This window comes from Dipodomys ordii, unplaced genomic scaffold (assembly GCF_000151885.1).
Source record: "Dipodomys ordii isolate 6190 unplaced genomic scaffold, Dord_2.0 Scaffold75, whole genome shotgun sequence".
Classification (NCBI taxonomy): domain Eukaryota; kingdom Metazoa; phylum Chordata; class Mammalia; order Rodentia; family Heteromyidae; genus Dipodomys; species Dipodomys ordii.
In genome coordinates, this window is record NW_012267291.1 from 1,633,924 (window position 1) to 1,647,850 (window position 13,927).

Consider the following 13,927-nt stretch of genomic DNA (forward strand, 5'->3'; position numbering starts at 1 on the left):
CCCTGATTTTAAACATGCAAATAGTTCCTTCCATAATTGCTGTCAAAATAAATGAGAGTGTTTCCTCAGAGATCAGGCCACCAGGAAGAACCACGGGACAACACAGGGGTATAAATCTATTTTTTTTTTTTTTTGGTCAGTCATGGGGCTTGACTCTGGGCCCGAGCGCTGTCCCTCAGCTCTTCAGCTCAAGGCTAGCACTCTACCACTTGAGCCACAGCACCACTTCTGGCTTTTTTTTCTGCTTATGTGGTAATGAGGAGTTGAACCCAGGGCCTCATGCATGCAAGGCAAACACTCTACCACTGAACCACCTTCCCAGCCCCAGGAATATAAATCTTTAAGTTTGACTGTAGTGTCTACAAGACGAGGTTAAAATGTTTTACTCTATATTGTCACATACAGACAGTAAGCATCTGACGTGTTTCTCCACATGTACAGTATATTTATGGCATGTATTCAACAGTGCTCATTCATGCAGTGTTATACCATCTCAACACTCGCACCATTAGGAAAGGATAACTGGTAAGAAAAGGTGACTAAATGAACTCATTCAGAACTGTGAATAAGAGGGGCAAAAAAGACTTGCAAAGGCTGTCTTGAGAAAATAAATGTAAAATCATGAAAACAAGTTTCATTTTACCTGGCAGCTGAAAAAAAGCCTGGGCTCATTTTTATAGCCAGTATCTAATTTTTTAGATGAGCACTGAAGCAAGTTAATTGATAACCTGGCTATGAATCTTCTGATAAACATCTGATATGCTGGCACAATACAAAATCCTTCATTGCACAATAGATTCTCACAGTCCTAGTATAATGTAAAAATGACAATTTTCATCAGAAATGATTGAAGGCTCTGGTCAGCTTTGCTGAGGCTCTTCTTAACCCTTTGATATACACAGGACTACTTTCTAAGCTTGTACATCAACATCCCAATCAGTATTTCTCTCTTCATAGAATTTAAGAAGATCTCCACTGACCAAGGAGTAATATAATATCGGATAAGCTTTCAAAACTGCTGTCAACCCCTAAACACATCACTTTACAATCAGTTATAACTTGACTAGAACAATAACTTGTGTCAAAGCTATGAGTGACAACAGATGCTAGGGAAAATGAGGAGGATGCCAGCTCACGGAAAAGGGGTTTCATTCTATAACAGTGCTGGGCTCCATTATGAATCTCTTTGCTGTAGTGAACTAAATAAACATATAAGTGCTGGAAAATTCTACTTGGAGGCACTCCTCACATGGTAAATGTAGGTAGAGAGACTGTCCTTCCCTGTGTCTAAACAGGGTAGCCATCAGATGACCTAAGTTTATTGATATCAACGCCATGTGCTAGGGCCTGAGAGCAGAGATATGAAGACAGTGTCCCCTCCCTACAAGGAGCTCAGTCTGATGGAAGGCAGATTAAGTAGGAAAACAGGTGATGATAACACAGATAAAGACAAAGACTGCGGAGAATACACAGAGTTAATTTGCTGATTTGTCCACCTAATCACTATCTGGACATTAGCTATCCATCAGGTGTGCGAGGGATGGCTTTAGTAGAGAACAAGACATGGTAGTCTTAGCTCCCAATTTACAAAGAGATGCTCAGTAAAGGTTAAGTAGAAAGAGAGCTAGTTATATCTCATGAGTGTCTTGAGGAAAATGAATAAAGGCAGTGTGAGAGAATTGGTACCCCTGGTTAGGTTCAGAGGGTTAGAGAAAACTCCAAAGTGTAACATTTAACCTGGGACCAAAATGTGGTAAGGAGCCTGTGAGTGGAGAGCAGAGCAAGTTCCAGTGAGAAGGACTGACGCATGTGGGGGCCTGAGGACAACTGTGTCAGGACCTGTGGGCTAGAGGCCGATGGCTGGACAGAAGTGGAACGGGGCATGTGGGCTGCGCAGGCCCCTTCTAAACAAGGCCAGAGGACAAAGGCAGTCACTAAAGAGTGTTAGGAGGAGCAGAGAAGGGTTTCTAAAAGGACTCTGAGTCTTGTGAGTGGAAGTGACAGGGCAGAGCTGGGTAGAGGGAAAAGTACAGAGACCAGTGAAAAAGCTGCCCAACAGCTGAGTGGCGGTGAAAGGTGGCTGAGAGAGCAAGACGCCCGTGGTGGTGGCGGAAACAGATCCGTCTGAGATACATGTGAGACAATGGAGTCACCAGGACACATGAGGGAGCAGTGTGGAGGAACCCAAGAAAACCTTTGCACTTAAGCTGGAGCAACATGGGTATATGGCAGCCATCTCATCTGAGAGTCACAGACTCTTCCCAAGGCCCCAGAGGCGGGGTCTGAAGGCTTAAAGGGTAGAAGGGTTTGGAGGGTTAAAGTAGGAGGCACTTGGAGAGCCATGGGCAAGTTGCAACTAGAGGGCAGAGTGGTAGACGAGTTAAAAAAGTTGTGACTGGCACACTGAGGGCCTTGAAAGCCCTGTCCAGGACAACAGTGCAGTCCTTGAACCAGAACAGGCCTACATGTAGAGCATCTTGTGTGAAGATTCTTGCACTTCAAACAATGTGATGCGCTATCAGATGCCTACTTCTTCTTAAGTCCTGCAATCTGGCAAGCCTGGATATATGATGCCCAGCACCAACAGGCTAAAATCAGTGCTTGTTAAGTGGGGCTCTTCTCTTGATGTTCCCTAATGAAGGGGCTCTTAGTCAGGGCCCACCCCCAGCTGGCCCCCATGGCATCGCCTGCCTAGCTGATGCTGCATGGGGCCACCTCCTTGAGGGGAGGCACATTCCTATCTCAGAACAACTTTTCCTGCTGAAGAAGCAATTCAAAGCAGGAAGACACAAGAGGCAGGCAAGCCAGCTAGTTCTATACCGCTATGGATGACCAGGAAGGAGAAGCGTACATCCTGGGTATTTCTTTCTTCATGTTCCAGTAAAAAGATTATATATTGCTGTGTACCATGGGATAGGCTCTGGTGGCAAGCATAATGGGTCTGCATTCCAGAATGATTCTTTTTTTTGGGGGGGGTCCAGTTGTGGGACCTGAACTCTGGGCCTGGGCACTGTCCCTCAGCTCTTCAGCTCAAGGCTAGCGCTCTACCACTTGAGCCACAGCACCACTTCTGGCTTTTTTTTCTTTTTTTTTTTTTTGCTTATGTGGTGCTGAGGAATCGAACCCAGGGCCTCAGGCATGCAAGGCAAGCGCTCTACCACTGAGCCACCTTCCCAGCCCCTCCAGAATGATTCTTTATGATAAGGGCTTTGCTGCACCATCAAGTGGTGTAATTGAGACCTGGGATTTTGAGGAAGGACACATATACTACTAGAAGGGAAAAGACCACCAGTTCATGGCTAACAGAACAGACCCAGGTTGTATGCAGATAAACGTGAGCGGACCCTGTGGTTAGTGGTATTTGTTTGGGAGGGTAATGGTTAGCAGAGGTCCAACTGCCCCAGGAGCCCCATCCTAGAGGACCACATCAGCATGGGAGGGAGTGGAGAATGGAGGGCCGTAAGGAGACACAGCTCAGATGAGTAACTACATGGGAGCATGACATCCAGCATCAAAAAAATGGAAGAAACTAAAAAGAACAAACTTAAGACATTAAATCTGTACAAATGTAGTGTCTACATCTAGGACACTAGTAATGGCTTGTTTTGTTTCCTCCATTTGTCTGTGATGATTCTTGTCAGGTTTTATACCATACACAGTATCTATGTTGTCTTAGATAAGACCCTGATGACAGACTATTTTTCCTGATTACTTCTGGTATACTTTTAAGAGCTTAAGATAGCACTGTGCATCCATCAGATGTTCTGTTTTGATAGTCTGTTTGAAAACAAAATTAAACAGCAGCTGAATGATGGGGTAGCTGCCACAGGAGCCTTGGCAGGGACTTGGTGCCTAGCGGAGAGGGGAAACAGCAGATATGACTTTGCTTCTTTCCCTTTGCCTTCATATTTGGGTGGGCTTCCTCAAATCCCAGCAGGCCTGGGCTGCTGCAGCTGGTCCCAGCCTGGACTAGCTCTTTCTTAGGCAAATAACCCTTCTGGTCAATTTTACCACCAGGCATTTATTAAGTACTTACGGCAAGGCACTGGTGTTAGTTAGCTCATCCATTTCACTTAAATCTCAAACTTTATATGCTGTAAAGTTCCCTCTTTAGCTTTTAAAAGGCAGCTATAAATGACTTGTGCTTAACTCTCCCTTCCTACCACTAATTCCTTTATATCTTTACTAGAGGATGGAGCCTCAAATTATATACAATGCTCGAGTGGGATTTGATCAGGCCTGTTAGTCAGCATTTACTTGAAGACACTAAAAAGTATAAAAATGCCCTCAGTGCCCATTATCACTTTCTCCATCAGAGGACGTTGTGTCTCTAATTGAAAAGAAAAAGGCTGGCTTACGCAAATGGAAATAAATGTGTCTCTGGCGCACAGGAAAGAAGTGAGGAACATGAAATGACAGGAACGTTGACAGTTTAGTTGGAGCTTTAATTTGGTTTGGGCCTCAGAAACACATATAGTAAATTAAAGAGTGACTTACTCGTTCTTGTCCAGCTGTATCCCAGATTAGGAATTTATGTAGCTCATTTTGGTACTGGACAGTCTTGGTCATAAAAGATGCCCTATAAAGAGAGACCTAAATGATCAGAATACAATTATTTAAAGCACGTTTCCAGCCCCAGTTGGAAACATCACTTAGACTTAACATTCAAACTCCCAGCTCTGCACTATATCCTAACCGTGTTTCTCTCTGGAGTATTTATGAGATACTTAGATGCTGGCTGCAAAGTCTCTGTCAAAATAAAGCATTGGGCACAGCTGCCCAGCACAAAGAAAGAAGACTTTTGCCTATGTAAAATCAAAAGAACTGAGGCATGGTTTGTATCCAGATGTTAGCCTCCTTAGTAAAGCATTAAGAAAGAAGCTGTCACTAAAAAGATGTTATCAAGAGAAAATTTCCTAAAAATCAGGGTATTCAGGGAATCTGTGCACTAGTAAAAAATATTAAGCTGTTTTGGGGTTGACTTTCCCAATTCCCAGGCCACATGCCCATATAAACATCTGAGTAAGAACCAGGGTAACAACGAAGCTAATAAAATTAAGACATTCAACAAGAATCAAGTAGATGATGAAGTGAGAACTGTAAAGAAGTACCCCAACTTGCAGAGCACCCTGGAAACCATGTGGGTCCTGGTTATAAAACAGCCTTGCTGGTGGCTCATGCCTATAAGTCTAGCTCCTCAGAAGGCTCAGATCTGAGGACCAAGGTTTGAGGCAAGCCCTGGCAGATAAGTCTTATCTCCAATTTGGGGGGGGAGGGGGGAGAAGAGGAGGAGAGCAGAGATGGGTGTGTTTCTGGTAGGTGTGGCTCTGTGGCTGCCAGTCATGAGCCAAAAAGCTGAGAGGACCCGAGTTCAAGCCGCCACCATGCACAGGGACCTCCTCAGCCCTGACCGGGGAACAGTAGTCCTCAGGACACTGCCCTCACTCTCAGGCAGGCACTCTAACCAAAGGGCTTTGAAGCAGAGCTTCCTTCCTCTGTAAGCCTCTGTGTTTCCTGAGACCCGTAGGCAGAGAGCATGAGTGGATGGTCTGGAGCTTTTTTTCAGTGCAGGTCCTTGGGCTTGAACTCAGGGCCTGGATGCTGTCCCTAAGCTTTTCTTGCTGAAGGCTAGCATTCTATCACCCGAGTCCCAGTTCCACTTCCGGCTTTTTTGGTAGTTTAGTGGAGATAAGAATTTCATCGACTTTCCTCCCTGGGCTAGCTTTGAGTTACAATTCTTAGATCTCAGGCTCCAGAGTAGCTAGGATTACAGGTCTGAACCACCCATGCCCAGCCCAGGAAGTCCTTTGTCTCCAAGTCTTCTTATAGCATCCCAGCCTGGTTCAGAGTCTAGAGATGGCCCTGTCTTCTTTTCTACTGGGTAATGAGCTGGCTGGAGTTGAGTGCCAAGTTGTTCTCTTGAATCATCATAACGTAATCACTCTAAACAAGACATTGAACTTAATGCTACACATTTTCAGATAAGCTTCAACTTTGATACAATGAATATTTGTCAATATTTATATAAACTTACAGAACAGCAAGTAGCCTCCAAAATAGTGATCGTGATGATGGGAAAGTGGACAGGAAGCAAGATAGCCTTTATTTCATTCAATAAATGATTTTTATCAAGAACTTTGTGACTGATTAAGATGTGACACAGAATTTCTCACTTCAGAATGACCTAACCATTAAAAAAATATGGTTTATAGAGACAATTAAATGGGATGATGTATGTGCAAGTGCTTTGCAAATGGTAATGTGCTATATGCATACACAGTTGCATTAGTAGTAGTATTAGTGGTATTTAAATGCAGCCCTAGGAAATGTTTGAGTTTCCTTTGCAATTAGTCCTAAAAGCATGCAATACAACCTCTATCAATTATGGCTGTGGGATCACACTACAGTGACAACAGTACCCCCCCAGGCTGTTGATGGAGCCAGCCACGCAATGTGTATACAATGATTACTGAAAGGATTGGAAGTATGCTTCACCTAACCAAAGGCTGACAAAGGAAATGTTTCATTACAGGATCAGCAAAGACTGAAGTCCAACCCATGTGCCACCCATTAACCTTTAATGAAAACAGACCTCCACCTTCAGAGAAAACATTGGTGAAGTATTGAGAGTTCTGAAGGACTGAAGCCACATGATCAGCACTCCTCACACCTTTCAGCCCACCCTTAGGTCTTCTCGTGTCCAAAGCACTCTCAAGTGTGTGGCTTGTCTCTTAGTGGCAATTTCACCAGACAATGCTACCAGTTCTTCAGCAATCTTGTCTGTCTTGCCTCAAAAACCAAGAAAAGCAGCAATGACATCCCTGCCTGCTTCCTGTACCCAGCAGGAGGCAGCTTCCTTGCTAGACGAAAATCACAGGTGAGTGGACTAGCACAAAGCTCCTACTCTGGGTTGGCTGGGCTGCCTCTCAAACCGTCGTTCATTCCACCCAGCAGTATGCTGCGTTCTGACACCAGCACGCCAGCTCTGTGTTATCCCACTGCCCTGCTTTCAGGGGACCCAGTTCCTTAGCCTTCTCTGGAAAACAACAACAAACCCCAAAGAGCCAGGGATTGTAAGTCCTGTGGCTCCCAACCTAAAATGGATAACTCTTTCCAGACTGGCTAGGAATTCTACTTTCAACTCTTGTACCCACCACCACTGCCTTGTTGATGCTTGAGCTCTCATGGCATCTTAGGGGCATTTCTGCTGCTCACGCATGGGTTGAACCAGAGACTCCTTTGCTGCAAGTCCCAGCTTGTGTGCCTGAGATGATCATATCCCTACTCTACTGGGCCCACAGTGACAGGCATAGCTGCTAGACTGAAAGCTTGACCTAGCCTACCTGTAAGAAATACTTCCTCCACCGTAGCATTTAGATTTGGTTCCTCTCTTGAGGGGCAGGCCAAACTGGGGAGAGGATAATGCTTTTTGTTTCTCTCAAATGTTCTCCAATGAGCTCTGGGCTAGCCCCAGGACAGAAGCACCTGCTTGGCCCAATAATGGATTTCTTGCCATATCTCTTGCATTCCCTGCTGAGGACAGCAGTTTTCCAAATCTACATAATGTAGATAATCCATTACTCTTAATATGGTGAAGATGTCCTACCCATAACATCCCAAATACAAGGTTCCCAGATATAGCATCTGCCTTTCATAGGACAGAGCAAGCGTGCAACTATTCTTTGTCCTTTGTTACTTATGTCCAATTTTGTAATAAAGCTGCTGGTTCTTCAGTTTATATTTAATCTATACTTGAACCTCAATCCCTGAATTTACAAATTGAACCCTAATCTTTGGGTGGGACTACTATAATTCCCTTCTCGTCATGGCTCGAACTCCAGGATCACTCCTGTAACGTTCAAGTTAAATCATGTGGAGGGTACGATAACTTCAATATCTTCTTGCCTTTTGAAAAACAGGCAGTGGCTCCCTGCCATTCAAATGATACATTTTTATTTTCCAGCCTGCCATTTACTTGTCTGATAACCTTATTTTTCACTGCTAAACCGTCTCTCTTCAGTCTGCCTAGGCAGATCTTATTACCTCTTTAATCTAAAATCCCTACCAGCATTATTTCCTAAAGCTAGAATGCCTTTCATATGCTCCTCCATTTTTCATGACATTCTAAAAATATGACTTTCATGCACACCAAGTAGTCACGATCTTCGGTCAGAGTACGTGTTCCCAATGAAAATACTTGCTACAAGATGCTTTAAAAATTTCTTTTCTTAATGGCAGGAACTTGTTTAACTCTCTCAGAACCCAGGTATGAGTGACGTTATACTGCAGACCCTCTATTTTCCTTGAATAGCACATGGATACTGTGTTCTGAGGAGGAACAACACAGTATATCCTAAAATTAACAACAGAACCAACTCCTAAACACTTAACAGCATATACGTTGTACATAATGATAAAGCACCATCAGGCACCATCAAATCAAATTAGAGCAAATTGTGTGATTTGTGTTCCACAGTTGCACATCTTTAATCCTTTCAGTAAACTCTCCCATCTGAGACTAGTCAGATCCACTGTACCTACTCTGCACAGTACTTTCTTCTCAGCAGTCACTACCCACAGGGGTGCACAATAAATTGTTCATCAGGTTCAGTCATCCCAAGTATTATTTTCCACGTTTCAGTCACACAGAACCTTTGGTACATTATTTAAACATAAAGCCACCTAAATAAAGAGTTGAGCCTTCCTAAACAGGGTGTGTTGGGGTTGGTGGGAGTGCAATGGGCTGCAAGGGTGAAGATGAATATGATCGATGTGGACCGTTTGCACCTATGAAAACAGAACAAGGAAACCAGCTAAGACTGTTGTGGGTCAGGAGATGGGAGTCATGAGTAATATACAATAAACATATGTGGAAATGTAACAACTGACAGCCCCCGTAACTAATGCAAACTAATGAAAGTATTCAGCTTCCCTTCCTCTCTCCTTAAGTTTGTCACGCATCTTACAGGCATAATCCTTCTGCATCATAAACACAATCAAGAAAACCAGCTGTCTGTACTCAAGGCCCATTGTTGTAGGGTTCTCAGAGTGAGGCTCAACTCTCCACCATCACTGTACAACAAGAACCAGGCAGTAAGCAGAGAAGTAAGCAGAGATGCTTGGATCCAAGGGCAGGAAGTTGGGCCCGGCCGTTCTCTAAACAGTATTCTCCTTGGAACACTTGCCCTTTCATTGTCTGGCAGGAATACTGGGCAAGACAAACTGAGAATCAAGACCCTACTGCCGCTCTTGAGAGGCTGGCACTGGGGGACTGGCCATGTGAACACATGATTACAAGGCACATACTCTGGGAGGTTGTAAGGGTCAGAGGTAAAATCAAGTCTAAGTACACAGGAGAGGGGTGATGCCAGGCATAGGAGGCAGGCCACTCCCTCCATGGCCACATCCGGACCCCACAACCTGTGAACAGGTGGCCTCGTGTGGCAAAAAAGACTTGTCAGATATGATTATGTAAGAATTTTGTGTTGGAAGAGCATTCTGAATCACATAGGTGAGCCTAAAAGTAATTATGTAACAGTTTTGTTGAGAGAACATTCTGGATCACATAAGGGAAGCCTGATATAATCATAAGGCTCTTTACACTGGGATAAGGAAGAGCCAGAGATAGAAAAGGTAATTAGAAGATGGAAGTAGAGTATAGAGTGATGAGCTGTGAAGATGGAGGAAGAGGCCACAAGCCAAGTCAGCCAGCTGAAGCTGAGAGGCAAGGAAACAAATTCTCTCCTCAGAGCCTCTGGAAGAAACCAGACTGAACTGAAGCTAGTGAATCTGATTTGAGATCTCTCATCTGCTGAACAGTAGAGGAGTAAATTCATGTCTGCCCATGACTGTTGGGATCTGTCATAGTAGCTAGAGGAAATGAATATTCTGTAACTTCAGAGAAGAGGTGAACTGTGAGTTGTACCTGGAAGTGGAGGAAGGACAGTTCAATAGATGAGGCAAGGAGTCACAATCTACAAAGAGCAAAATCAGGAACTAAAGCAGAGAAGTGTGGATGTGTTAGAAGCCACCTGGCCATGAGGCAGGGCTGGGACAGGTGGAGTGGTAAATGTGGTCAGGAGGCCACAGGCAGGTAGGGAACAGGTGGTTATGAGTGCTCCTCGTGGTGAGCCAACACTTCATGGCTGCCCTTTCTGTTCTATCTGCTCCATGGTAATACTGTGAATTTTAACAAATCACTTCCTCTTTATACAGTTCTAATATTAATAAAGTTAAAAAAAAACTAGCTTAGCCGGGTGCCGGTGGCTCACGCCTATAATCCTAGCTACTCAGGAGGCTGAGATCTGAGGATCGTGGTTCAAAATCAGCCCTGGCAGGAAAGTCCGAGAGACTCATCTCCAATAAACCACCAGAAAACCGGAAGAGGAGCTGTGGCTCAAGTGGTAGAGCGCTGATCTTGAGCTGAAGAGCTCAGGGACAGCACCCAGGCCCAGAGCTCAAGCCCCACAATAGACGAAACAAACAAAAAAAAAACAAAAAAGACTAGTTTCAGGGGAAACGGGGGAGAACAAAGGAAGGGGTGATATTGACCAAGAAGCACTGAACTTATAAGCTGACTTACAAAACTATAACCCCTTAATAATTAAAAAACAAACAGAAAAAGACCCACCTAGTTCCACAGGTTTAATTTTCCCAACAGATACCTACATAATCAATATTAACTATGAAGTGCTTACCTGGGTACCACCCACATATGATGCTTTAGCAAAGACAACTAAATGAGGGACCACTATGAGGGAAGGAGCTGAGGACGCTATTGGATTTGCTTCAGAAGGCAGCTCCCCACTGTGCTACTATTACTGCCAGTGCCTTACAGTGCAAAAGAGATATAGGCAGGAACTGCTGGTGGGGAGGGGGGAGAGGAAGAGAGCACACTTGAGAGAACAACTAGATGGGAAAGGCTAGGAGGAGGGGAAGCAAGCAAAGTGTCCCTAGGAAGATCTTGGACAAAGATGAGGCAGCAGTGGGGGGTAGGAAAGGATAAAAAGGCTTTGAGGCTGACTCAGGAAGCCACAGAGTATGGCCTGGGCAAGGGAAAGGAACACTCTTAGACAGGTGAGGCAGGTCTCTGTGAACGCAGGCAGTATGTGATGAGCCACTGCAGTCATTTCCATGCTGGAATTAGAAACTACACACACTCACATGCTTCAATAGCCCAAATGCACGAGCCATGGAGATGCCGGTGATGTCTTCCCTTTCCAGCCAGCAAGTTTCTCTCACTGCACACTTGATATTTTTAGCTATTTCCTTAGGAATACTTCAGGTTTAAAAAGTCCATGTATATGATTTCCCCTGAATCCTTTTTTTTTTTTTTGCCAGTCCTGGGGTTTGAACTCAGGGCTTGGGTACTGTCCCTGATCCTCTTTGTGCTCGAGGTTAGTGCTCTACCACTTCAGCTACAGTGCCCCTTCCAGCTTTTTCTGAGTAGTTTATTGGAGATAAGAGTTTCATGGACTTTTCTGCTCAGGCTGGCTTCAAACTGTGATCCTCAGATCTCAGCCTACTGAGTAGTTAGGATTACAGGTATGAGCTACTGGTGGCCACTTTATTCTTTTTTCAACAAGATAGTAATACACACTCCACGCATTTCTTAATTCTACATCTACTCATCGAGATAAACAGTTTCCTCAGGTGTTTCTCCTTTTACTAAATTACATTGAGTAAGTGCCCTGTAATTCAGATGGCCAGACCTTACTACGTGGCAATGCTGCAAGCATGAACCCCATGCAATTACTAACCTGTATCTGGGAACTCAGAGGCTCTTATCTGCAGGAGACAGTTCCACATACACAATGGTTGGGCCAGGCAGCAGGAGATAATAGCACATGAGCAAGAAGGAAGACCTCTCAGAACCTCCCCAGTCTTGGTTACTAGTTTTGTTACCAACTGTGCCACCAGGCACACAAGTCAATTAACCTCTCTGTATCTCAGTTCTCTTCTCTCAAGTATGGGAATAGCTTCATGAGTACCTTCCAAAGGTACATGTATGTACAGCTTGGGCCCAGTTTAGCTCTATAGAGAAGTGCTAACAGGGTCCTCAGGCCATGGGAAATGCCCTCTGAGATGACTGTGGGATCTCAGGTCTTCTTGATTTGTGTGAGGTAAGCAGCTTGTCGCTACTACATGCTCCCAAAACCAACAGCATATGCTCATTGTGGGTCAAAGCAACGGGCCAGAACATCCAAAACTATGGCCCAAAGTAAAACATCTCCCTTCGTGAGCCAATTGCCGTGTGTGTGTGTGTGTATGTAAGTATCTATATACACACACATATATATGTATAGATACATCTATATGTACATATATGTATATACATATATGCACACACATATATACACACATATATGTGTATATATACATATGTATATACACACACACACACCCATATATATGTTTACTTAAGTTTCTTTGTATGTTCAGCTGTCCAATGGACTTAGAAAAACATAGCTTGCTTATTTGGATTATTTGGATAAGAATGTATGAATATACACATATATGTATTCATTGTCACACATACACTTTTATACGCATATTTGCTTATTTATATACATGCATGTAAGTGTAGTCACACACATATTTAATACTGCTACTGGGTTTGGACTAAGGGCCTCATGTTCTTCCTTAACCTCTACACTCAGGGCTGGTGCTCCATCACTTGAGCCACAACTCCATTTTTGGCTTTTTGCTGGTTGAAAGTCTCATGGACTATTTTTCCTAGGAACTGCCAGACTCTTAAAAAGCTGGGATTACAGGAATGAGCCAAGCCACCAGTACATTTTTTCATTATAGTGATAGAAAGCTGAGTAATATAATGGTTGGTCGTGGGGCCTGAACTCTGGGCCTGGGCACTGTCCCTCAGCACTCTACCACTTGAGCCACAGCACCACTTCCCGCTTTTTCTGCTTATGTGGTGCTGAGGAATCGAACCCAGGGCCTCATGCATGCGAGGCAAGCACTCTACCACTAAGCCATCTTCCCAGCCCTATACATACATTTTTAATTTAGGTATAATAGTATAATTAGATACTTCTGTACAATTTTAGATATAACTGTACAATAAATGCACAATAAAATGGAGTGTGTAGGTCTACAGTCCAATGAGTTTTGAAATTTCACACTCTCATATAACCATAACCCAAAGTAAGATAAACATTTCCATGTGCCTAGAAGTTCCCTTGTCCTCATTTCCAGTTAATTCCTGTCTCTACCCTGGACAAGTTAGTGTCTATTAAAAAAAACACAAATGTTAGAAATTAGAGGACAGTTCATGTAATTTTGTATATGGCAGGTATTTTTTAATAGGATATGGCTATGTAGCCCTCTATGGCCTCAAACTGCAATACTCATGCCTTAGCCTCCTGAATTCTGGGAATGGAGGCCATCATCTCATGTTCAGCTTTGACTGCTTTTGAGATTTGTTCCTTATTTTTGGTTTTTAGCAGTTTGACTCTATTAACACTCCTGGGCTATGGTTTATTTTATGTTTATTCTGACTGGAGTTTGCAGATATACCTGGATCCTGATCACTTTATCAGTTCTGGAAAGTTTCTGCTATCAATTCTTTTTCTTGAAGTCCATTATGTGTAAGACTTGACAGTATCCAACAGCTCTTGGATTAAAAAAAAAAAATCTTTTCCTTCTCTTTGTGTTGTGTTTCAGTTTGGATATCTTCCACTGACCTGACTTTAAAATGGATGCTTATACTGGGTAACAGAAGAGATCAGAGAAGAATTAAAGAATTTCCTACAACTCAATGAAAATGAAAACACCTCACAAAGAAACCTGTGGGACACAGCAAAAGCAGTCCTGAGGGGCAAATTTATTGCCCTCAGTGCCCACATCAAGAGAATGGAGACAGACCAAGTAAATAATCTCATGTTGCAACTAAAACAGCTAGAAAAACAAG

The 13,927-nt window shown here is 43.6% G+C and overlaps 1 protein-coding gene across 1 annotated transcript in view; it reads right to left on the reverse strand.

Annotated features, from left to right (window-relative positions):
* Nucleotides 1-13,927, reverse strand: part of Rab22a (RAB22A, member RAS oncogene family) — a 56,713-nt gene that overhangs the window by 16,622 nt on the left and 26,164 nt on the right. Inside the window, exon 3 of the mRNA XM_013024289.1 lies at nt 4,498-4,579. Within this exon, the coding sequence (XP_012879743.1) occupies nt 4,498-4,579 (82 nt within the window). The remainder of the gene's footprint in view (nt 1-4,497; nt 4,580-13,927) is intronic.